At 39.5% G+C, this 26,599-nt stretch overlaps 1 protein-coding gene across 1 annotated transcript; it reads right to left on the reverse strand.

Annotated features, from left to right (window-relative positions):
• Positions 1-4,678: 4,678 nt before the first annotated feature.
• Positions 4,679-26,599, reverse strand: LOC148851271 (NAD(P)-linked oxidoreductase superfamily protein). The gene is made up of 5 exons (XM_088943320.1): positions 26,123-26,599; positions 25,788-26,016; positions 25,383-25,682; positions 6,001-6,129; positions 4,679-5,075 (listed from the first exon to the last, which is right to left on the reverse strand). The coding sequence occupies exons 1-5, from the start codon at positions 26,299-26,301 to the stop codon at positions 4,944-4,946; spliced, it is 969 nt and encodes a 322-aa protein (XP_088799446.1). The 5' UTR covers positions 26,302-26,599; the 3' UTR covers positions 4,679-4,943.

Consider the following 26,599-nt stretch of genomic DNA (forward strand, 5'->3'; position numbering starts at 1 on the left):
TCATATGTACAACTCTAACCAAATTTATCCACAACTAGAGCATCAGCTGTCACAATTGAAAGCAGAGGACATTTTAACGGCACAACCCTGCTTGAGTCCCACGAAAATTTCCAAATTTCCAACTGATTGTACCTCGACTTTGGGGCGCCCAAAAGCGTCCGATATGACAATAGCGGAATAGCCCCCTCACCCAGTTGGAAAACTCTGAAACGGCTCATGAGACATAACTCCATGGTTTTCAAAACCGGACCGGACCAGATGGTCAGACCTGAAGAACTGGGAATCAGTCAGGTGATCGGTTCTCTTTAAAACCAGATTTTTGCTAAAAACTGTTGATTTTGGTCAGCAAACCGTTGACCTGGGCAGTTAATTGTTCAAACCATTTGAACGGTTTTGACCATTTCTTTTATTTTTTATTTTTTGTCAAAACAGGCCGACCGTTTGACCCTTGAATAGGACCCCTGACCAGTTCATTCTCTAGGTCGGTTTTAAAAACCTTGCATAACTCAAAACATCGAGGTTAGCTACAGCCTACAGGGCAGATGTGGATCGGAGAGTAAAGATTAGGGATGGCAACGCCACAACGGGACGGGTTTGGAGAGGGTTTTGTAAATTCTAGACTCTATTCATCTCCCTAGACCTTTTAATCCGTATTCGCCCTAAAACCCATAATGGGTTGGATTTTGAGAATTTAAACCTTCCCCCATATATGAATATGCAAAACCCTCTCTCATACTATCCTCCCTGCATTCAAGAGTAAGAGCAGATTAGGTTTAGAACCTGTATCTAGTTTTCTATTATTTTTTATCATATATAAGCAATAAATAAGTAAAATTAAATAAATAAACAAAATTTTCAATTATTGGACTAAGACTGTGTAAGACATGTAAAAATTACATAAACTATCAATTATTCTTCACTTAAAATTCAAAATATTATTAATTCAAGATGTAAGGCATAAAATTTATATACTTTTCAACAATATGAGGGTCGAGAGGGTTTAGTACCCTACCTGTTCCGGTACGAGTTATAGAATTCCAAAACCCGTTATTCAAACAAAAATAATCCACCCTACGGAAGAGAATAGGGACAGGTACCCACCAGATACAGTAGAAATTGCCATCTCTAATAAATATATGATAGATCATGAGCGTCTCTACCCGACAACGGATGGTTTACATCAACAGAACCACAGGACACTTTCATGTAACAAAATAGGCGAGGTCGACTAGCAAATTCCTCACCTTGACGCCTTGACCCGAATAGTGTGTTGTTCTCATGTTCTGAAGTGAAGCATGACTACTACTGGTAGTAGACAAACAGGATATAGAAATGATGGAAGTTGGAACCATCAAATATCAATCCTCTCTTTATATGGGCCGGACCCAAACAAGATTTGGATCTCTGGGTCAGGGATGTAATAGATCGAGGGGATCTCTTTAATGGTGGCAGGTGAGATCCATTATTAACGATTCTCGTCAAAATTTAACAAACTTGCATGCTTGTTAGGGCAATGTTCTTGCTCCAACATCTGGGTCCATCTAAGAAGAGCCAGCCGAACTAGAAGACAATTGGAAATATATAATTTGGGCTGGTTTGTTTTTTTCTTTTTTATTTAACCCAAAATTGTGTTAAATGGGGTTATCAAATCAAATAATAGACTCACCAACTTCTTGTACGTTCCCAATGAGCATTCTGAGGGACTAAATGGAGGGAAGGAAATTAGTGGCTGTACAACCTTTTAGTAATCTCCTTCACCAAATGTGAAATGAACTCCTGGCATAAAGAAGCTATGATAGTAATAAATAGCCAGGAAATGAAAATTGAAGTGTTGCCACTTGCCAGATTCTCAAAACCTACCTATGAACTATGAATTGATTCGCCCCGAACTGTTTCTGGGATGATCACTGTAAACAATTCAAATTGGGAGAAACAAGTATTAATATACATTTTCTTTTTCAACTATGGATACACCATGGCATTTTATATTGATTAGGGAAATAAAATGATCAGATCTACTCATTGCAACTATCAAGTTTGTGATAATAATAATTGAGTTTTAAAAGAATTAAAACATTTTGAGGTCCCAGGCCTAAATAATGAATCATTACGATGAAATGGACAAATTAGGGGGTTAGTGTGCATGATAATAATTACTAATTAACCTTGTTTTTTTTATTTGGACAAAATCATCATCCACATTGCCAACAAACACTCCTTTTAGAAAAATTGTCTAAAATTCATCATGAGTTTTTAGCATTTTTCTTAAACTCGCTACAATTTTTCAAAATGTCTAAAACTCACCATGTCACTAACTTGACATTAAACAGACTAGCGGGTGTTAATATATTACCATTTTAACCTCCATAGAAAAATATAAAATATATAAAATAAATTAACAGGTGTTAATATAATTACCATTTTAATATTTAGACACGAAAAAAGGAAAATTTTCAAAAAAAAAAATTAAATGTAAAATACATAAAATATGAATTACAAAAAATTATAGAAATTGCAAACAAAATAAAAAAAATTATTTTCAAATTATAGAAACTATAGAAATTGAAAAACAAAATCAGAAAATAAAAATTGTAGAAAAACATCAAAAAATATAGAAAAACACAGAAATTACAAATAAATAATAAAAATACAGAAAATTTTATAGATTGTAGAAATAGAAAAATGTAAAAAAAATAGAAATTATAAAAAATATTGGAAATTATAACAAAACACTAAAAATGCAAAAAAAACAAGAATTTTGAAAACTAAAAAGACCATTGTTCCTCTAACTCACCATTCAAGGGTAATTTGGTCATAAAAAATGTTATTTATGCTGGCATTGACACTTCTGTTAAGAAGCATTAACGGTGCACTAAAGGAATGTGAGTTTTGGAAAATAAAAACTTACTGACATGGTGAGTTTTAGACATTTTGAAAAGTTGCGGTGAGTTTAAGAGAAATGTTGAAAACTCATGGTGAGTTTTAGACAATTTCCCAACATACAAATGAATATTGATTCACCAGCCAACTTAAGGATCAAAAACCCAAACAACTTATCCAATGACCTGTAACAAGGAGGAAAGGATTTAATGACAAACCATAACAAAACATACATGAATTGTTCATCACTTACATCAAGACCATTGATTTTTCCCCTCAAAGCTAATATCCTATCCAAGGTTCAAAACATCAGCCCGTATTGACCAATACGTATTGTTTTGGCACCCCACCGATACGCCCCTACAGTGGGTGTATCGGTGGTCTGACCGGTTCAGGGTGTGACAAAGACCTAAACCGTCTCCCCTGAACCAATTGGCGAAAAATCAAAAAAAAAAACCACCAAAAGGAGTATTGATTCGCTCGATACACCCATATCGACGTATCAAACGTATCGATATTTTGAAACCTTGACCCTATCCGTGTATTGTCAGTTTCAGTTAGACCAACTTCAGCCCTAGCTCCTAAGCTCAACTAGATGGTCAGTTTGTGATTGGTGATGGGTAAGGGTGTCAATGGACCGGTTTTGGATTGGACTCCATCCAGTCCAAAATTAATTTGAACAGGTTGGATAGACCAACAAGAGATATTGGATCGGACCAATCAGGTCCAAAATATTTATTAGATTGGAGTGGACCTGGTCCGTCTATAAGAAATTTATATTGGATTGGGTTGGATTAAGCCAATATCGGGTCCATTGATATAAGATAAGAGTATATGTGTCAATGGACCGGGTTTGGGTTGAAACCAATCTAAATCAAAATGATTTTGAACAGATCGGACAATCCAGACATTGAATTGGACTGGTCCAAAACATTCACTGGATTGGATAGGATCTGGTCTATTTATAATGGACTCACATTGGACTGGATCGGATTGGACCAAATCCAATCCAATTGACAACTGGTCCAAAACATTCACTGGATTGGATTGGATCTGGTCTATTTATAATGGACTCACATTGGACTGGATCGGATTGGACCAAATCCAGTCCAATTGACACCCGTAGTGATGGGTGATTAAAGGCGAGAAGCTTGCAATTGGATCATAGTTTTTTAGTCTGAATTTCAATTCACTGGGAATTTGGGGGGTGGATAGAATTCTAGTCTATAAAAGGAAAATCTAAATCCAATCACAACCAGAAAAGGAAGATCACAAGAAATGTTTAGAAAGGAAATATAGATCTAAGCAACCCCCAAAAAAATGTTAAATAAAAAGAAAAGAAGAGGTCAAATAGAACATCGTATGGGTCCAACTTTACGCTGGAGCAGAATTGGTAATCGACAGAATTAAGCCCCTAAGTTGACGTCTTTTCAGAACTTCGAATCTCATTAGGGGATTACTTATTCAGCACCTGGGAGGTAACCTGCACGAGGGAGGCTGGCCACAAAGGAATATTGATCAAAAATTTTGTTGGAAGAAACTTTCCCGACTCTATTGATACCCCTAATTGAGGCCCTTATTGCGATGCCTCGTTTTGTGGCATTGTGCTGCGCTTGTGCGTTTGGTAAGGGAATCCTTAACACTACCAGCTACCTACGTATTGGAATGCATCCTTTCTTCTGATGGGTTGCCCATGTCCATGTACGACGTCGGTCTTGAAGGGATGCCCCAGCAAAAGCAGTTAGGCTATGGATACTGGTGCTTTTGGACTACTCTGCACACTTAACAAACTGGCTCCTGACACAGTAAATTTTGCTTAGACTATAAAGTATAAATTGTAATGCAATTCTACTACTTGCGAAAAGACGGTGCGCCACCTTCGTAGAATGGCTCAAATTTATTTGATTTAGCTCCATAAGAAAAGAATCCACAACTTCACTTGAGATGAATTCTACTACTTGGCAGACATATGACTAATCACGTTCAAATAGATAGTCTTTGGAGGTTACGTAGTTGAAACTTGAAAGCAGAGATGCCCTCCAACAGTGTTGCTTCAACATGTACTAGCTTTTCTGAATACCACTCGGCCATGTCTGATTCTTCACAGGTTGTAGAATAGCTTCAATCTCTCCAAGGGTTTCCTCACCCTTTCCAGCAGTAGCAAGTTCCATTGCAGCAGCAACGTTTTCCTTGACCTGATTATGGGAAGGCTAATTGTTTACTGGTATTTTCATGGTTCAAGGGAAAAAAAAAAAAAAAAAAAACTATTCCTTGCTATTCCTGTTTATGATGGAGCATAGACCTTCCTAGCTTAAAGTGCTGCAATTACAGGGCATTCAATATCTGATAGTTCTTATCTATCTGTTGAATATGCTACGGCATAGATGTCATTTACTGTAACTTCATTGTCATGTGGAACATGACAAACAGAAGATTGAGTGGCAAAGTGATTTGGGCAAGTGTACGAGTGCAACAATTACAATTATAATTGGACAAATACCCCCTCCATGCAGGGGTGAGGCCCATTTAATAACCAATCACAAGGTCTCGCTTGCACACTTGCAAGTGAACAGGGTATCATTCAACATATTATACATATTAGTATAAAGATATTTAAAGGAGTATTGATTTGAGAAATAAATTTGTAAAAGAAGAGAGAACAGGGGCTTTTTATTCGATACATGTTCAGTCTTCTATTTTTCATGGCTTTGCAAATAGAAAGAAGTTTTCCTTTTTTTCCTTTTTATTTCTCATTTGGATGGGGATGTTTGTTGTTCTGGGACCAAAAATGTAGATGGTTCAAAAACAAAAACCACCTGTCTTGCTTGAAAACTACATTTTGTAGTGAATGAAAATTTTCTCCTGGTGAAAGTGAAACAAGCACTTCCAGGATGTGTTTTCAGGTTTCATGGTTCAACAAAAAGAAACGAAAAAGTTTGTAGAGCATCTTTTCTGCAATTTCTAATTCAAAGCACCTTGGTTGCATTAATCAAACAATATTGGTTGAGAGATGATAATGAAATCTACCAGAATACAAACAAATATGAATTTTAGTAAGAGCAAAAATTTAGCTATCCATTCATGAAAACTAGATAGTTACAGCATATGAAGAACACTAACCTGACTAACAGAGTTCATGCCAACAAGAACAGATGAAATTTCTTTATTTATCAAGCTGTATTGCATAGCAATCTTTGAAATGCTTTTTCCCTTTCCCTTACAATGAGCTGCTGCAGCCCGGCATGCAGACTGTGATTAAAATAGAACAGACAGGGTTGGGGTTAAAACACATCAGAATCAAGAGATCAATCCCAAAAATTATCAGCTGCTTAGAGGACACAAAAAGTGATTGAATAATTGAAGAATATTTCAGAAAACATCAAATGTTAAGATAACAATTTTATCAGTCAAAGAAATTATTAGCATTTCTGGTTCTCTTTCAATTCATAATTTAAGTAGTTTCATGTTCTATATCAGACACCATACTCTTGAGCAAAATATACATGTATTCAACTTTCTGTAAAGCCATCATGCCAATGTTTATGCCATGTGACGTTCATAATAAAAAGTTCTTCTATTCATTATACATCAGTAGGGTTAAATATATGGAACATTTTATCTTTTATAGCAGCAAGTGCAGAATATCTATCTGTTCTTGTGGTTCCTCTTTTTTCTTTCCCCTTCCTATTTGTTGTTTTTTCTTGATAATTAATGAATTCTTCATCTGTCAGAGAAAAAAGTCTGGATATTAAATAATTAAATGATGTTCCCTTGGTGAGTGAATTGATCATGCCAGTTAAGAGCAGCCAAAATTAATTTCTATGAACATCATACCAACTAAAGCCACCAACTGTCCTAACCACTGGAAGTAAAACAGTCTTACCAATAGTCCAAAGTCCAGACCATGATGTGGACCCAATAAATTTCCTCCTTTCAAGTCACATCTGACAGTTATTAACTTATTATAGATCAGTTGTTTCAGATAGCATATGAGTTGTACAATTATAATTGGATCTGGAACTACTATGTGAGTATGCATACGTTTAGATGCTTAACTCAACTTAGCCTTATTCCCAATTGTTTGGGGTTGGCTACAAGAATCATGTTCCACAACTTAGTCCATTTCTTCCTTTGATCGGTAACTTCAATCCACCTTTCTTTGGTCTTCCCCCTGGCTCTTTTAGAACCTTCAGCTTACACTGAGTCACTCTTGATTAATGGTGCAGTCATTAGTCATCTGTGAACATGGCCACACCATCTCAATTGACTTTACCTAATCTTGTTACCTACTGAGGCTACTCCTACGCTATCTCGGACGCACTCATTTCTAATTATTTACTTTCTAATCTTGCCAATCATCCACTCCAGAATCCTTGTCTTACTATAGTTATTTTCTAAACATGTTCTTGATTGAAGATGCAGGTCAAAAGGGGGGAAAAGGACAAAGGGCTATTGCAATTTACAGAAGTTCATCTGAAATCAAAAGTTTTCATCATGGGGCCCATAGCATTAGGGCCAATAGATAATAGTCCATAAAGGAAGTTTATTAGGAGTGCCAGGTGGTTGCAGTGCTAGGTCACAATATGCTAGAAACTCACTAATTTTAGTAAAAGTAAACTTGCTATTTGTTGTAAAGGTGATCTGAGAACAGCCACTTTGAAGTTGTCATGTTGTTCCTTGTGAGTTATGATTAGGGGTGAGCAAAAAAAACCGAAAAACCGAACCGACCGAAACCAAACCGATCGGTTCGGTTTCAGTTCGATGTTTTCAACCGACAGTTTCGGTTCGGTTTCGATTAACCATTTAAAAAAACAGGCAGTTAACTGAACCGGCCGATATATATATATATATAAACCAAAAAACTGAACCGACTGAAACCAAACCGAAAAAACGGTTAACCAAACCGATCGGTTTGGTTTCGGTTCGATGTTTTCAACTGACAGTTTCGGTTCGGTTTAGATTAACCATTCAAAAAAACAGGTAGTTAACTGAACCGGCCGATATATATTATTTTATTTTTTAAAAATCTAATGTTCAGATTGTCAAACTAAGAGTCTGAGATTTTCAGGTTCGCCAGACTGGCGAATAGCTTGTTTGACGACTGACGGTTTGAATCGTCTAACACCCGCCACGCATCCCTTTCTTTCCCTCTCTCTCCCTTATACTCCCTCTCTCTCTCTCTCTCACAAAGCTCTCTCTCTCGCCTCTCAGTATCTTTTTGAGCTCTCTCTCTCACCTCTTAGACTCTCTCTCTCTCGAACTCTCGAACTCTCTCTCTCTCTCTCACCTCTCAAACTCACTCTTTCAGACTCCCACTCTCCCAGTTCTAGGTTCTGGCCTTCGACGCTCCGCCCTCCGACTGATTTACCGACGGCCTTTGACACTGGCGATCCCTCCTACTTCAGCGACACTAGAGACTCAGCTGTGGGTTAGAGGCTCTACTGCATCTCGGCGACACCGGCTAAGTGGTGATCCTAGTTCTCTTCGGTTGTGTTTTTCCTTTTTTTTTAATTTTAAGGGCATAAAAAACCGATAAACCAAACCGCAATTAACCGGTTGCATTTGTTCGGTTTCTGTTTGATTAAATGTAAAAACCGAACATATCGGTTCGGTCTAGAAAATTACTCCACGGTTCGGTTAACCGAACTGTGAGCACCCCTAGTTATGATATTCCCAATGCCCCACCTCCCTTTTTCTCTTCTTACTTTTCTACTCATGTTCTTTGACCATAGGCACCATGTGCTTCTCCATGTTGTATATTATAGCTTATAGAGCTAATTCACATAGACCTTGTGCTGCTAAAAGTTGCACCTGTAACCAGTTTTCTCCCATAACTAAAGGTTGCACCTCCAAAACTACAGTTTTTCTCCATTCTAAACCCACCAATGTCTTATCTAAACATACCATAATCATCTTAAATCAATTCTTAACCATTCACTTACTTATGGAAGAATAGAAACGTATTTTGAGCCTTTGGACCAGCCCCATCCTTATCAATTTTGGGAACTAGTACAAAGTGGTATTAAGGACTTTCTCTAAACATTCTCAAAACACATTCTCATACAATGGAAATCTTTAGTTGTAGAAACTAAATAAGAATTCTAAACGAAACAAAATTCTTTAGTTTTATAGCTTTTTCCATTATTTAAATAAGAAATCCTAGTAAAAATGATCACCTTGAAAGTAATGAATTAAGCTTTGAGAAATTTCAAAAATCCACTTATAGAACCCTTATCTTAGACATGAACAAGTAAAACCTAATTAGAAATCTCAATTGACCACTCTTTGAACTTTGAATAAAAAACATGTCTGCATTACCAACACACTACATGGCACCAATTGTTAAATGATGTACAATACCTCACTAAGTTGTGTAGTAAACATTTTAGGGTGGGATTATTGGTACCAAGACTAGTTCCAGTTCCAGTCTGCATACCAATTTCTAGCAACTACAACTCACTTTCCTCTATAATCTACAAATTCCATTGCTTGTTCTCCATTTCAGCCCATCACAAATTTAGTTAGCAAGAATTTCTCCTGTCTATCAATTTCCGAGCACTCTGTTCCTGTATACATCTTTTTTTTAATCACTTTTCCTGTCTACACCTATTTGTAAATAGAAACATATTTTTTACTTTAATGATGTATAACTCAAAAGATATCCATTGCATTTTGTATGTTGAGATATCAACATATGCTTAGTAGATGAACTAAATAGACTATTGTATATAAAAAGGTTGTAGGTCCAAGACCCTCAAATGACTTCAATTCAATTTTGCTTAAGGATGCAATATATCTGAATCTGACCCAAGTTTGCCCCATTTCCAATCTGATTAATACCATATCTAAGATCTTCAGAACTAATGAACCTTGGATAAAATTCTGATGCAACTAGATCCAACCTGAATCCATATCACTTCATCCATCCCACAATCTATAAGAATGCCCCAGACCTTCAAATGACATATTTGATTTCATTTGAAAAGGTAATATACCTCTAAATCCAAGTAAAGTCCAGCCAAAATCCTATCTGATTCAAATTTGGGTTTGAGATCTTTCAGATCCAATGAACCTCAGATAAAATTCAGATTTAACTACATTTAATCTGGACGACTCATTTCAGCCCCCCCCCCCCTACCAGAGAAAGATCCCATTTAGTTCCATAGAGTGAATTGATTGGTCAGGTCAGGTTCGTTGATTCTGTGTGAAAGTTCAACCCAAACCAGACTCAATTAATGAGGTTGAGGTGTTACATACCAAATCCACCTTACCCCAGCCAATAGCAACAGAAACAAATGAAAGGAAGAAAAGATCCAAATAGATTGCCCAGGCTATTCAGTTGTCATCTGTACAACAGCTTAGTGTTTGAAGTGGGTTGCCCAAAAACAGAACACATGCACAACCAGAATCACACTTGATTATTATTGAGGTACTCCAACTTGAAGCCATGGGTACTCCAACCACACCAGCGAACCAATTTCTACATGTATTACAATCCAGTTTCTGTACAGAAGTAAAACTAGAATCATTCAAGTCACATACCCCTGGATAGTGGTCACCAGTATATAGCATGGACTATTAAGCCCAAAATGTATCATCATTCACTCACAACTCACAAGACAAAAGAAAAATCTCATTACATACAGGTGAAAATTTCCTTCTATGAACAACAACCACATATTTAATGCTTTTTTCCTTATTGATAACAAGATCAAAGAGCTTTATTAATGTAAATAGAAAGTAAAAACAATAGTGCACTCATCTGGATTACCAAGGAAACCAGATTCAAAGCACAAGCTTCTCAATAAAGTAAGATGTTCGGTTCTCTGCAGACGTTTTCTGGCCATCCTCTTTGCTAGAAAGTTCACATTATCGTTCATTCTAGAAGCCAGAGATCTCTCCTTCCTAACATAGTCTTGGAATATCCAAGGGCCATCACACCCACACTTGAATGTGCCAATAACCACCTGTCACCTTCAATCTCCATGAGAAGTACTAGGGGTGATCATGAAAAACTGAACCAAAAATTCCGGTTAACCAAACTGGTTGGTTTGGTACTTCCGAATAACCGAAGGTACTGATTCAGTTTCTGTATCCAAAAAAAAAAAAAAAAAAAAAAAAACAGCAGTTAACCGAGCTGACCGCTATATATATGTGTGTGTGTGTATTATATATATTTTTCATATATATTTTATATTATCTAATATATTATAAATGAATGTATATGCATTATATAAATATATATATAATATATTTATAATATAAAATATATTATTTATTATTTATAATATAGTATTTTATATGTATTTCAATTTTTATTACAGATTTATATATTTATTTATAATATATATTATAAAAAAAAAAACCAAAAAACCAATGAACTGAACTGATCAGCTCCAGTTCGGTTTTAGTTACCGGTTTTCCGAAACCCAATACTACCAGTTCGGTTTGAAAAATAGGACAACAGTTCGATTAACCGAACCATGAGCACCCCTAAGCAGTACCCATGAGACTACAAAGAATCTTATTCCTTTGATGCCAACACAATATCTCTAAAGCATCCCTATAAGTGCCTCCTATTCTTGATGTTCTTGGCAAGGTTCAAAGTATATCGATACAATACACTCTGTATCAAGTGCATCGTATCATATCTTGGGGTGGTTGATACACCCCTTTTCTCTTCACCCTAGTTGCAGATGTGTTCAGCAGATTGATCTCTATGGCAGATAGGGAAGAAGTAGTGAGAGGTCGGAGGATAGGAAGGAACAATATCAAGGTGACCAACCTACAGTTTGCTAATGACATAATAATCTTTTGTGAAGGGGGTGATAGGAGAAAAGTGAGGAACCCCAAATCTCTGATAAAGCACTTTGAGAGAGTCTCCAATCTAAAAATAAACATGGACAAGAGTTGTGTAGTGGGTGTGAATATGGATGAAAGGGCTATTGAGTTTGTGGTTGTCTCTAGGTTGTCCCATTTTTCCATGGCCCTTACAATATTTAGGTCTCCCTCTAGGAGCCAACCCCAAGGAGAGCAATTTTTGGACACCAGTTCTGGAAAAGTTTGAGAAAAGATTAGCTTTTTGGAAAAAGAAGTATATCTCATTAGGGGGTAGAGTAACCTTACTGAGAGCCTCCCTAGCAAACTTGCCAATTTATTACTTCTCTATTTTTAGGATTCCTATTAGGGAGGCTAAGAAGTTGGAAAGACTAATGAGAAACTTTCTTTGGGAGCCAGGGGAGCAAAAAAGGATCATCTAATAAATTAGGGAATAGTTTGTAGGAGGAAAAAGGAGGGTGGGATTGGTTTAGGGAATTTAGTTCTAAAGAATAAAGCTCTTTTAGGGAAATGGTTGTGGAGATGGCCTATAGAAAGGGAGAGGCTGTGGCATGAGGTGATAGCTAGTATACATGGCAGATTGGGAAATGGATGGGATGTTGGTGTATCATGTCAAGCTACATTGGCAACTCCGTGGAAAGCAATTCAGAGTGTCCTCCCTCAATTCCTCAATTTTGTCAGGTATGATATCAGCTCTAGTAATTCTGTTTTGTTTTGAAAAGACATTTGGGTGGGTAGTTTTGCTCTTAAAGATATTTTTCCATCTCTCTATTCCCTTTCTCTCTACAAGGAAAAAGCTCTCTCTCATTTCTTCCAACACCTATTTCACCATCCTCTTTAATTGGGACTTTGGGTTTCTTAGGGGCTTGAGGGATCATGAACTCTCCTATGTTTCAAACCTTCTGTCACTACTTGGAAGTGTTTTTCGGGACCCCCTCAGATCTGATGTGAGATTATGGTCCCCTCATCCAAAAGGTTACTTCGCGTGTGCCTCCTTTTTTAAGTCCCTTTACTCCTCCCCGCAACAGTTGGGTTTTCCGGCTAAGGAGATCTGGTCTAGACCTATTCCACCTCAAATTATTATTTTCTGCTAGGAGGTGTTATATAGAAAGATCAAAACCTTGGACTGCTTGCAGAAGAAAAGGCCTCCAAACTGGTGTGTACTTTGCAAGGCTAGTGGTGAGGACTACTCCCACTTACTTTTACCCTGTTCTTTTTCTGATACTATTTGGGGTTGGATCTTTGCCTTGTTTGGGTGCAGGTGGAATCTGACCACAGTTGTAGGTCAGCTTTTTGACCATTCCTTCTTTGTGTGGCCCACAAAAAAAGGTAGAACAATGTGGAGATGCATCAGAGCAGCTGCTTTGTGGACAATTTGGGAAGAAATACGGGGCTATTCCAAGAGGAGAGAAATATTCAGCCTGTAAAGGAATGTATTTTGGCTAGGGCAATCCATTGGTTGAGATCTTTGGATTTCTTTCACACCTTCTCTTTTGATGATATCTGGAGGAACTGGCTAGGGCTAACAGTCATACCAGGAAGAACAGGATACCAACAGTGTGGGTGCCTCCTTCTAAAGGTTGGGTAAAGTTGAATTTTATGGTAGCAGCCAAGGCAACCCAGGTCCTTCAAGGATAGGAGGGGTGCTGATAGATAAAGACAGCAACATTTTAGTCTTGTTCTTAGGCCCTGTGGGTATAGGAGATTCTAATAGAGTTGAGCTTTTAGCGGTTGTACAAGGTATTCAGATTGAAGACCAGTTAGGAGTTTAGAATCTGCTTATTGAAGGAAATTCCAAAGTTGTTGTGGGATGGCTGACAAATCCAGGTTCAGTTATTTGGTGCTACAGGGACTTTTTGAGGAAAGCTAATTGGTTTTCAAGGAACATGACTGTTACTTCACAATGGGTGGGCAAAACAGCTAATGCCATAGCGGATGGGTTAGCTAAGCGAGGGACCTCAAGGGAACAATTATTTTGGGCAGCTCTATAATTTTTGCATTTTAGTTTGATGCAATACTGTTTTGTCGTTTAGGAGAGGTACCAGCTTGTGCCTCTCCATGGGCAGCCTGTATTGACTTATCATCTCAATCTCTCTTTAATAAAATCTTATTTATTCATCAAAAAAAATATATTAATATTGGATGCGACAGGTGGCTTGTCAAAATATCAGAACAAAACATTAAAAAAAATAATAATTTGAGCTCATCAAAACTCTTGAAAGTAAGTTTTGCATATTGAGAGTATCGATACTTTGAACCATGGATCCTGGGTTCTCTACAAAGCACCTGACAAAATTTAACTTCAACATCCTTCAGGAGGGAGAGAGAGAGAGAGATCTGACAAGTACTGTAATCTTTTTTTTTTTTTTAGAATAGTACTGTCTAATCAGATTATCTTTGTAGCAACAGAGTCCACCTAGGAATTATATGATCTACACAAAAGCCTCCGAACTCGTCTTTTGTATGCAATACATGGCCAATGGACCATTATATGCCGGCATCTATCAGCAAAAATGAGAACTTTCTAGGTATCTAAGAATAAAATATATTCAAAATTTCAAATACACTAAATGGCTAAACCCATAATGCACTTTTCCATCAGTATTTTAACTTTAAAATCCTTCTTGGAATGATAAAATCTCTTCCGCTATATGGATTTACCCACCTTTAGTGATCCTCATTCTCATCTGAATATCATATTCAAAATTATTTAATAGCTACATCTTAATGTGCTTCTAATTCTCTCTCACCAGAACCAAATATGATTTAAGAAATGGAACCTTATAGATGAAGAGGCACTAAGAATCTTGACCAGAAATGCTTAGATCATCAAACACCCAAATTATGAAAACCCCTGATCATATTTTTACAGACCCTAATGCATGTTAAGTAATTCCATCCATTGGCCTGGGTCTAGCAGGGATGATTAAGAATGCATTGTACAGGAATTATCAGGCGTTCCTTTTTTGTGCAATAATCATTCCCCATTGTGTCTGAGCTTGATGCTAAAAAACCCTGGCTGACAAGCATGAGAAAACAGGTTCAATTGTGAGAGTAGCCACATTGTACACAAAAGGGGAAAAGTCAACAGTTAGGTCTATATGACTATATCCAGTCCACACCTCCCAAGGCCCCAGATAGCTGGGACCAACATTGGGTAATGAACCTTTTTTTTTTTTTATGAATGATAATGAACTTATTAATTCAGAAGCAGATTTAGAGTGAGTTTATACAACATCCCAGGGAGAGGCGCGAGCTGCAGCCCCTTCTTGAATCTTACAAGTAAACTAGGAAAGAAAAGCAAGAATCACAACTGAGCCAAAAACAATTCTTCCCTATTTACCCCTTGCTTAGCTAACACATCTGACAAAGTATTTGCTGATCTCCCCACCCACTGTACAGTGACCAACATATTCCTTGTCATCCAACTAAATTTCTTCATTTCATTCTTGTAACACCACATAGCCTCTTCAGGATTTTTCAACCAACCCACCACCACTTTGGAATCCCCCTCGATTGTTAGGTGTTGTACCCCCAGCTGGTTTGCAAATTGCACCCCTTGTACAGCAGCTAAAAGTTCTGCCCTAATGGAGTCCCCAATTCCCAAGGGACCTGAGTAGAGCAACAAAATCTCTCCCTTCTCATTTCTCAAAGCACCCCCCAATCCGAATAATCATGGATTACCCATGCTACTTCCATCAAAGCTCAACTTTAGTGAGCCTTCGGATGGAGGAGACCAGCTTGTAATTGATTTGTCCTTTAGAGATGAACACCTCGCTACTGCTAACCAATTTCTCCAAAGGTCATTAAAGGAGAATTGATGAAAGATTTCCAAGGTCTTCAGCCAAGGTATTGCCCTATTTAACACATAGCCTTTCAATTCCTGACTGCTCCTTTCCTTTTCTTGAAAAATTCTAATATTCCTTTCTTCCCAAAGAGTCCAAATCAAAGCAGCACGAGCACATCTCCACATAATTCTCCCTATTGTTGTAGACCAATAAAAGGTAAAATGGTTGAAGAGCATGTGAACTTCTGCTGGTAGACTCCAACTACTCCCAAACAACGAAAGTAGCCAAGCCCAAAGGTCTGCAGAAAAGGGACAAGATATTAATAGGTGGTAACAATCCTCACCGTGAGCTCTACAGAGGATACACCAATTAGGAGAAATACAGAGGAAAGGTCTTCTCTTTTGGGGAACTGGCCTGCACCAAATTTCTTTTGATGGAAAGGGTTGGTGAGTAGAAAGTTGAGAGATGGACTTGAAGAAAGAAGCACAAGTGAAGGTTCCATTGGGTCTAAGAGTCCATACTCTCTTATCTGGCTTGGAGGGATCCAAACAAACCTGATTAAGACAACCAAGCAAAACAGAAAGAGATTCAATTTCATCATCCCTAAGTCCTCTATGAAACCCAAAATCCCAAGTAGGATCTAAGGGTGTTCCCAAAGGTGAGACAAATTTTGAGACCACCTCTTTTTTGTACAAAGAAACAGGAAATAGCGAAGGGAACAAATCCCTTAAAGGTGTCTCCTACCCAAATATCCTCCCAGAAATGGACAAAGTTTCTAGAACAAACTTCATACCTGATAAAATTGAGGAATTGAGGAAGGGTGTTGTGAATGGCCTTCCAAGGTGCTGCTAGGTTAGTTTGCCTTGATACACCAGCATCCCATTCATTCTCTGACCTCCCATGAATTCTTCCCACCACCTCATGCCACAATCTCTCTTTCCAATGGCCATCGCCACAACCATTTCCCTAACAGAGCTTGATTTTTTCTAGTTACCCTCCCAAGTCCCAAACCCCCCTCTTCTTTACTTCTGCACACAATTTCCCAATTAACCAAGTGATCATTTTTTTATTGTCCCGACTCCCATAAGAAATCTCTCATCAACTTCTCTAGTTTCCTAGCTTCCCTAACTGGTATCCTAAAAACAGACAAAAAATAGGTAGGTAAGTTAGCCAAGGTAGCTCTTATTAGGGTAATTCTCCCACCTAAAGAGATATAATTCCTCTTCCATGAGGCTAACCTCTTCTCAAACTTTTTGTTAGCGTAGGGGTATTTCTGTCTTTATACCTAGATTAATGTTGTTGATCTATAATGTTGTGTTGGAACAAGTGCTCTTAACTTAAGTAAGGGCACATAGGTCTTTTCAGTTATGTTTTAATAATAATATAAATACTTCCTAGCCGACTGGGAGAAGTCAAGTTGACTCTTTCAGTTCGAACCAGAATTCTCTCTTCTCTCTTTCTCTCTCTCTTTCACCTTTCTTCTTCTACATAACTGATCTCAGACAGGCAGAATTCTAAGGCAGACCTGAATTCTAACATGGTATCAGAGCAACTTGAATCTGCCTAGATTTCTACTTGCCTAGGTTTCTATTCTCTGCACACCCTACCTAGGGTTTTTTCCTTCTTTTTTTTTCTGTGTTCGATTGGAGATAAGGGAAAGGGCTGAAAAGGAGTGATCGCCCTCTTCCCTTGGAGGTTTCTATGCCTCCAGTCAGGTTGTATGTGGTCGGTTGCTATGATTTCTGAGATCGCCCTCTCCTAGTAGAGGAAGAATAGAGGGCCGAACTGTGTGTGCAGTGGCTGTCGTGTGTGGCTGTTGTGTGTGCAGTGGTTGTCGTGTGTGGACTAATTTCCTACTCGTATGGGTGTTACTTCAGTGATAAGGTAAGAGATTTCAGTGCATGATATCTGTTATGGATTAAATAGGATGTGTGTTTCAGACCATATGCTAGGGTTTCGGACAGTAATGTGTTAGGGTTTACGCTGGTTTCTTTGTGCATTTTTGAAGGAAGAGATATGATCATATAGTGGTGAGATTTCAGGTAGTTGTAGGAGTAGGGTTTGTGGTGTGAGCACACTTTTCAGCAACAACAAGTGCTGAAATCAGTGTGGCAGGTGTGATCTAGGGTTTGTGGTGTAAAGAACACATATTCTAGCAACAATAAGTGCTGCAATTAGTGTGACAGGTGTGACCTAGTGGTGTGTAGTGTGCAGATCTCAGTGATAATAGAATTCAGCAAGTGTGCAGAATCGGTGATAATATAATGGGAGATAATAATGATTATAAACCTAGTGTGATGGTGCCTACAGACTACCTGAATGTTCAGATGACCTCCATTAAATTAAATGGATAGAGTTATGTGCCTTGGGCTAAATCCATTGAAGTCTTTCTAAAGGCAAAGAAGAAGGTAAAACACACCAGAGAGGAGAAACCCTCCTCTAACTCTCACAAGTATGAAGACTGGGAGCAAGAGGACGCTCAGATCATCACATGGTTGTGGAACAATATGGAACCCAAGATTAGTGTGAACTTCATGTTTCTTGATACTGCCAAAGATGTGTGGAACCATGCGAAGAAATTGTATTCGGGGCAGGACAATACAACCAGAGTTTATCAGCTTTATCAAGAGTACTTTAACCTGCAACAGGGCAATCAGAGTCTTGAGGTGTACTATGCCAACATGAGGAACATACGTAATGAATTGAATGTCTATCATCCTCTCACTTCTGATGTCAAGATTCAGCAACAACAGAGAGAGCAGCTTGATGTGACTAGATTTTTGGTGGGATTAAAGCCTGAATATGAACCAGTACGGGCTCAGATATTAGGAGGATCAGCTCTTCCTCCCCTAGAAGAGGTATTTGCTCGACTCCGGAGGATTTCTATCGGATCTACTGAGAACTCTAATATCTCAGATAGATCTGCCTTTGCTGCATTGAGAGGCTGTAGTGTTAGAGGTGGAGCTAGGGGAGCTCAGTCTGGCCGTGGTGGTGGTAGTGGTTCTGTGTATGGCCGAAGTGGCAATGGTGGGTCTACTCATAATCGTGGTGGTGGTCGTACTGGAGGCAGAGATTCAGGGGGAGCATGTGGTAGAGGATGTAGCTCAGGCCCGAGGAAGTGCACTCATTGTGGTATGGATGGACATACCATCAACTATTATTATGATATACATGGTCCTCCCTCAACCTGGGTCAATCATGCCGTGACCGGTGACTCAAGTTCCAGCTTTAGACAGGAGAATCATTCATCTGATCAGATGCCTCCTACATCCACAGATGGTCCCATGAAGGAGATGGTGAGTGTTCCCCGTGATGAATATGAGAGGTTTATCCAATCACAGCAGAACACGGCGACTTTTGCTTACTCAGGTATGGCTTGTCTGGCATCTACACCCAATCCCTGGATCATTGACTCTGGAGCCTCCGATCACATGACTGGAACTCTAGGTGTGTTTTCCTCCTTATCTCATTGCTCAACATCACAATTTGTCACCCTTGCTAATGGTTCCACATCCTCAACCTGTGGTGTTGGTAATGTTGACCTAGATCCTGTATCCCTCTCATCAGTTCTGTATGTTCCTAAATTACCTTTTAACCTTATGTCTGTTAGTAAGCTGACCAAATCATTGAACTGCTCCATTACCTTTTATCCTTCTATGTGTGTTTTCCAGGATCTCAAGAGGGGGATGAAGATTGGTGGAGGGCATGAAACAGGTGGACTGTATTATCTTGACGGTGGTGGTGGTAGAACTTCAACAGCTCTCCAGTCATCTCTTTCTCCTCTCCAGTGGCACTGTCGATTTGGTCATCCGTCACTAAAAGTCTTGAAGTCCTTGGTTCCGTCCTTGAGTCGGCTTTCTGTTTTGGATTGTGAGTCGTGTCAATTTGGGAAACACCATCGTGTTCCCTTTAGTTCTAGGGTTGATAGTCGTGTGTCGAGTCCTTTTTCTTTAGTTCATTCAGATGTTTGGGGTCCTTATAAAGTGATGTCATATAATGGATACAGATATTTTGTCATTTTTGTGGATAATTTTTCAAGGATGGCATGGCTCTATTTAATGAAAGAAAGAAGTGAATTGTTTACCATTTATCAGAAATTTTATGCTGAGATTCGTAACCAATTTGGTACCCACATCAAAGTTTTTCGTTCTGATAATGGCCGTGAATATTTATCCTCATCATTTCAGGAATACCTGGACCAACACAACATTATACATCAGACCTCGTGTACCTACGCCCCACAACAAAACGGGGTGGCTGAGAGAAAGAATTGCCATCTCCTTGAAACAGCAAGATCCCTCATGCATCACATGAATGTTCCCAAACCTTTTTGGAGTGATGCAGTGCTTACCTCTTTCTTTCTGATTAATCGGATGCCCATGTTCATCCTTGATGGTCATTCTCCGTTTCAGGTCTTGTTTCCCACGTTGTTTTCGTTCCCTCTTACGCCGAGAGTTTTTGGGTGTGTCTGCTTCGTTCATAATCTGGGTCCCGGGAATGACAAGTTCGATGCCCGTTCTCTCAAGTGCATCTTCCTTGGCTATTCTCAGACCCAGAAAGGGTATAGGTGTCACCATCCTGGTTCTCAACGATCCTTTGTGTGTGCTGATGTCAGTTTCTTTGAGTCTACTCCGTTCTTTTTGGGGTCCGATGATGCTTCTTCCTCCTCATCACCTCCTCCTCTTCCACTTCCCGTTGTCGATATTCCTTCCTTTGTTCCAGTCGTGACCAAATCCTTGCCTCCGGTGCCACCACCTGTTGAACGCCCACCTATCCGTCATGTGTATACACATCGCCCACGCGCACCAGCTACTACTCCTCCGACTACATCTCCGTCGACGGATCCAGCACTAGACCCGCACCTAGCATCTGAGCTTGATCTACCCATTGCTTTGCAGAAAGGTAAACGTACTTGCACCCTTCATCCCATTTCTAATTATGTTTCTCTTACTCACCTTTCCGCTTCCCATCGCTAGTTTGTTACCCTGTTATCATCAGTTATTGTTCCTAAAGATGTCCAGGAAGCCCTTGCCTCTCCAGGGTGGTGTTGTGCCATGGAAGAAGAACTCTCAGCCCTTCATAATAATCATACTTGGGACCTCACTACTCTTCCTCCTAGGAAGCAAGTTGTTGGTTGTAAATGGGTTTATACGGTTAAGTATCTGCTTGATGGTAGTGTTGAACGCCTGAAAACGCGATTAGTTGCAAAAGGGTACTCCCAAACCTATGGTATTGACTACACAGAGACCTTCTCACCGGTTGCTAAGATAGGGTCAGTTCGTGTTGTGATCTCTCTTGCAGCCATGTATGAGTGGCCACTATATCAACTTGATATCAAGAATGCCTTTTTGCATGGTGACTTACTCGAGGAGGTCTACATGGAGCAACCTCCAGGGTTTGTTGCTCAGGGGGAGGATGGTAAGGTGTGCAGACTAAGGAAGGCTATATATGGGCTTAAACAGTCTCCTCGAGCATGGTTTGGTAGGTTCAGTGAGGTGGTATTGACAGGCTGAAGACTTATCTGCAAGATCACTTTCAGACAAAGGATCTGGGTAAGCTGAAATACTTCTTGGGGATAGAGGTAGCGAGACCCAAGTATGGTATTAACCTGTGCCAGAGGAAGTATGTGCTTGATTTGCTGGAAGAAACAGGCTTGTTGGGTGCCAAACCAGCTGAAACACCCATGGACACAAATACCAAACTAAGCAGTGATATGGGTGAAGTATTTAAAGACCCTGGCAACTACCGACGACTTGTGGGCGAACTGAACTACCTAACTATTACCAGACCAGACATCTCATTTGCGGTTAGTGTGGTAAGCCAGTTCATGCAAAAACCTCTGATTCCTCATTGGAATGCAGTTCTGAGAATTGTAAAGTATCTAAAAGGGGCTCCGAGTCGCGGTCTGATATACAAGAGTGGGGGAAAACTTGAAATAGAAGGGTATTCTGATGCTGCTTGGGCCGGCTCTATGTCTGATAGGCGGTCTACTACAGGCTATTGCACGTTTCTGGGAGGTAACCTAGTGACATGGAAAAGTAAGAAGCAGACGGTTGTGGCAAGAAGCAATGCAGAAGCAGAATATAGGGCTATGGCGCACACCGCTTGTGAATTAGTGTGGCTAAGGAACCTTCTACAGGAAGTAGGGTACAATATTAACACTCCAATGAAGCTCTATTGTGATAATCAAGTTGCAGTTCATATCTCCTCTAATCCAGTGTTTCATGAAAGAACCAAGCACATTGAGGTTGACTGTCACTTTGTGAGGGAGAAGGTGCTGAATGGAGAGCTAGACACTACACATGTTAATACAGGAAATCAGTGGGCTGACTTATTTACAAAAGGCTTGAGTCGGGGAAGAGTGGACTACATATGTAACAAGCTGGGAGTATATGTTTAATGTTTCTGTCTTTATACCTAGATTAATGTTGCTGATCTGTAATGTTGTGTTGGAACAAGTGCTCTTAACTTAAGTAAGGGCACATAGGTCTTTTCAGTTGTGTTTTAATAATAATATAAATACTTCCTGGCCAACTGGGAGAAGTCAAGTTGACTCTTTCAGTTCGAACCAGAATTCTCTCATCTCTCTCTCTCTCTTTCACCTTTCTTCTTCTACATAACTGATCTCAGACAGGCAGAACTCTAAGGCAGACCTGAATTCTAACACTTTTCTATCACTAGGGTCCAAAATCTACTCTCCTTAGGATTTGCCCCTAAAGGAAGCCCTAAATAAGACATAGGCCAAGAAGAGGTGGAACACTCAAGACACTCCACAATAGCCTTGACCTCCCCTACCTCCAAATTTATACCCGCTATGCAGCTCTTTTCCAAATTTATTCTCAAATTAGAAATACTTTCAAATCCTTTGATTAGCTCCTTTAAGTTTGCTACCTTTTCGCTAAAACCTCCTTCACAAAAAATCATTAGGTCATCTGCAAACTGAAGGTGGGTGACGGAGACTTGGTGTCTCCCTATTCTCCAACCCCTAATGGCATCTTCACTATCAGCCTTAGTAATGATCCTACTCATCACATCAGCTACTAAGGTAAAAAGGAAGGGTGAGTGGATCCCCTTGCCTGACACCCCTGCAAGCTGGAAAAAAGTCCTTCACCATACCACTTACCATAATAGAGTAGTGACAAGTACCGATACACCCAAAAATCCAACTACACCACTTGTCCCCAAACCCACAGTTTTGTATAACCTCTAATAGAAACTTCCAATCCACCAAATCATAGGCCTTTTCAAGATCCAATTTACAAATGAAACCTCTCTTACTAGACCTTTTCATTTCCTCCACACACTCATTCGCAATTAAGATCTGATCTGTTATTTGTCGCCCTTGAATGAAGGCCCCTTGGGTTTCACTAATGATAGAAGGGAGGACTGTTTTGATCCTCAACGAGAGCACTATAGCCAGAATTTTATAGATGCTTGTCACCAGACTAAGGCCTATAATCTTTTGGGTGGTTGGCATCATTCTTCTTAGGTATCAAGGCCAAAAAGGTGGCATTAATTCCAGGGCTTATAGTGTGATTGTCTGCAAATTCCTTAAAGACTTCAATTAAATCCTCTTTCAACACCTCCCAACAGTCTTAATAAAAACCCATTGTAAAGCCATCTGGACCTGGAGCATTGGATCTATCCATTAGAAAGACATATTTCTTAATCTCTTCTTCCTCAAAATCCCTTTCCAGCCACCTTGCCACTCCGTCATCAATTCTTGTCCATTCCACCCCTTCCACGACTGCTCTCTCACTCAAAGGTCTTCTATAAATCGATTTGAAATGGTCCACAAATTTTTTGGCTATGTCATCCTGGTTGGTAATCACCTCCTCTCCTAACTCTAGCTTGGTCACAAAATTCTTTCTTCGTCTCCCATTTGCCAACTCATGGAAAAATCTAGTGTTCCCATCGCCTTCCTTGATCCACTTGTGTCTAGATTTTTGTCTCCAACTGATTTCTTCCCTTAGTAACACTTCTTTCAAATCCTTTTTCAATTGTCTCCTTAACACTCTGTCCTCCTCGGTCAACCCATTTTGAGATTCCTTTACATCCAAGTTTTCTATTCGAGAGATTAGGCACAATTTTTGCTCCTCAATTCTACCAAAATGATCTCTATTCCACTCTTTTATTTTGGCTCTCAACCTTTTAAATTTCTTATGAAACTTTATCCCCTTCCATCTTACCCCCCTCTCCTCCTCACCCCACCATTCCTTCACTTTTTTCACAAAATCCGGATGGATAAGCCACATATTTTCGAATCTAAAAGGTTTGGGTCCTATAGGAAAAAACTCAGTACCTATCTAGATAGAACAGTGATCGGAGGTGACCCTGGGTAACGCTCTAACAACCAAGTTTTCCAAACTATTCTCCTAGGCAAGGTTAAATAAGAACCTATCCAACTCCGAACACAAAGGAGTTTCCTAAAGGTTGGACCAAGTGTAACTGGCTTGCAGCAGAAGTATTTCCTTCAGTTCACATTCTTCAATAAAACCATTAAATTTCCTCATGCTTGTTGTAATTACCTGTTGGGGATTACTGGTTTCATCAGAGAATCTAATGACATTAAAATCCCCGCCCAAGCACCAAGGGCCATCCCATAGCCCCTTGATTGCATATAGTTCCTCCCACATCTCATTCCTCTCTCTATAGAAATTAGGGCCATAAACATTGGTTAAGACCCATACACACACATTCTCTACATTCTTACACTTAATGGAAACTGAGAATATGCCTATCAATTCTTCCACTACTTTCACCACATCCTCCCTCCACAGTGTTATGATCCCCCCCGAGGCTCCCCAAGAAGGAGATGAGCTCCAACCTAAACCTCTAGACTTCCAAAAACTCCTCACCCATCTCCCATCTAATTCCATCATTTTGGATTCTTGTAACAGCACAATATCGGGTTTTTCCCTTCGGAGTAGGTCTTTGATCACCCTTCTCTTTCTTGCACTCCCTAACCCTCTTACATTCCAGCTAATAATTTTCATCGAGACAAAATAGCAAAAAAACCCATGAAAAGGCCATAATCTCCTCATTTTAGGCCCTTCCTCCTATCCCCTCTACCACTGAATTCTAAATCCCCCTCAATGTCTGAGATTAGTCTTTCCACTTCAGATCTTTTTTTCTTCTTTGTTCCTCCCCCCCTTCCTAATTAATGAACCTTTTTATTGCCTTTTTATAAAATCCATCAACAATAAAAGTTCTTATTTTCTCATGTTCGAGCACCTAAAAAACCAACAACTTCTATTGCATGTCAGAACCATAAAGTTCAGCAATAAAACACTGGAGAAAGCATTTACTGGACAAAGCCATTTGGGGAGTCTCCTTGACAGGTCCATTGAACTGAAAAGAAATCCTCCACACCTAAAGAACTATTAGTTCACTATTTACCTACTCTTGCAAGGATTATGAGTTCAAGTATCAACTATTCAAAGGGATTGATATCCTTAACAGAGCGCCCTGCTTTGCTAATTTGAGCTCAGGTTATGGAGGACAAGCTCTTTTATGATAATGATGTGGATTTCCAGCCTGACCAACTTGTTACAAAATAATGAATTACATTAAGGCTGTGTTTGTTTCAATATAAAACGGATGGGAATTTTTCAGGCTGAAATATTTGAGCAATACTTTTGTCTCTTACAATGAAATTTTTTTTACTTGCTGTGTACATCAAAAAAATTGGAAGGGGGCAGAAAACAAAATTCTTTTCTGTAGAAGAGCAGAAATAATAATTGAAATATTTCAGTCAAGAAAAACTTTACCATTTTAGAGAGAAACAAAAGCAGCCCAAATGAAGGAAGATAAAGTCTATAAGATGAATAGAGGAAAAAGGAGAAATTTAAAGAAAGAAAGAAAAAGAAAAACGACCTTAAGTTCTGGCGAAGCTGGGTGCCACTCTGGAGGACCATTCTCTGTGAGAAGTCCCATTGCAAGCGGAGAAGCACTGATGACACCAACACCCTTGCTCTTCAAGTAAGGGAGCAGATCCTCTAGAGTGGAATCATTAATGCTGTGGTGGCAATATGACAGGATCACATCGACAGTACCAGGTGGTACTCGATCGAGCACATAGGTAAAAATCCCCAATGGAAGTCCGGTTATACCAATGAATCGGATTTTTCCAGCTTCCTTCAGCTTCTGAAGTGCAGGGATCGTCTCGTTTACTATCTGCTAGGACAGCCTATTCAATTTGAGCGTGTCCGTACAAAATCGGGAACGAATAAAGCCTAATTATAATAAAGAAAAGGAATTTCACAATTCAGCAATCAGCACCTGATCGAGAGACCCAAATTCGATATCATGGCACTGCAGTATGTCCACGTAATCCAGCTTCAACCTCTCCAAGCTCTCGTCTATACTTCTTGTCACTCTTTCTGCACTAAAATCAAACCCCTCCACATAGCGTCCACACTTCGTGGACACAATGTAGTCACTTCTAGGAACTCCAAGAGCCTGAAGAGCCTTCCCTAGGACCTTCTCCGACAACGTCCCTCCGTAGTATCTACAAGATATAACCCAAAAAGGAAACGTCAACAACAGAAGGGGAAGAATTCAGGAGAAAGGCCATGGCAGAAATTGGAAATGTTAGTAGGATTGGTGAAATATACGGGGAAGTGTCGAAGAAATTGATGCCGAGACGAAACGCTTCACGGACAGTAGCAATGGCGTCCTCCCCGGAGACGGGACCGAAAACATTGCCGAGAGGTGAGGCACCAAAGCCAACGCAACTGAGCTTCATGCCTGTTTTTCCGAGCTCACGAAGCTCGAGCTTCGATTCAGTCGCCATTGTTTCTAGGGTTTTGAAACTGCAAGCCGGAGAAATCCTTTTCGCGAGTAATGGTAATAAATGGCTTCTTCCCGGGAAGGAGTAACTGAAAGAAAACTCAACTGCCAGCGGGTTCCACTGCACGTCCAAAATAAAAGGATGAGGCACACCTCACATCGACGAAGTAAGAATACGGTCTTAAACTTGCGCTTTGTCAGTTGCCATATCACACACGATTGGCTTCAGTTGGGGAAATTTCGTTACACCTTCGGCAGGATCGTCCTTTTCAATCGAAAAGATCACGTAATGATTTTATATT

Source organism: Nelumbo lutea, chromosome 5 (assembly GCF_056320005.1).
Source record: "Nelumbo lutea isolate HS-2025 chromosome 5, American lotus-T2T, whole genome shotgun sequence".
NCBI lineage: Eukaryota > Viridiplantae > Streptophyta > Magnoliopsida > Proteales > Nelumbonaceae > Nelumbo > Nelumbo lutea.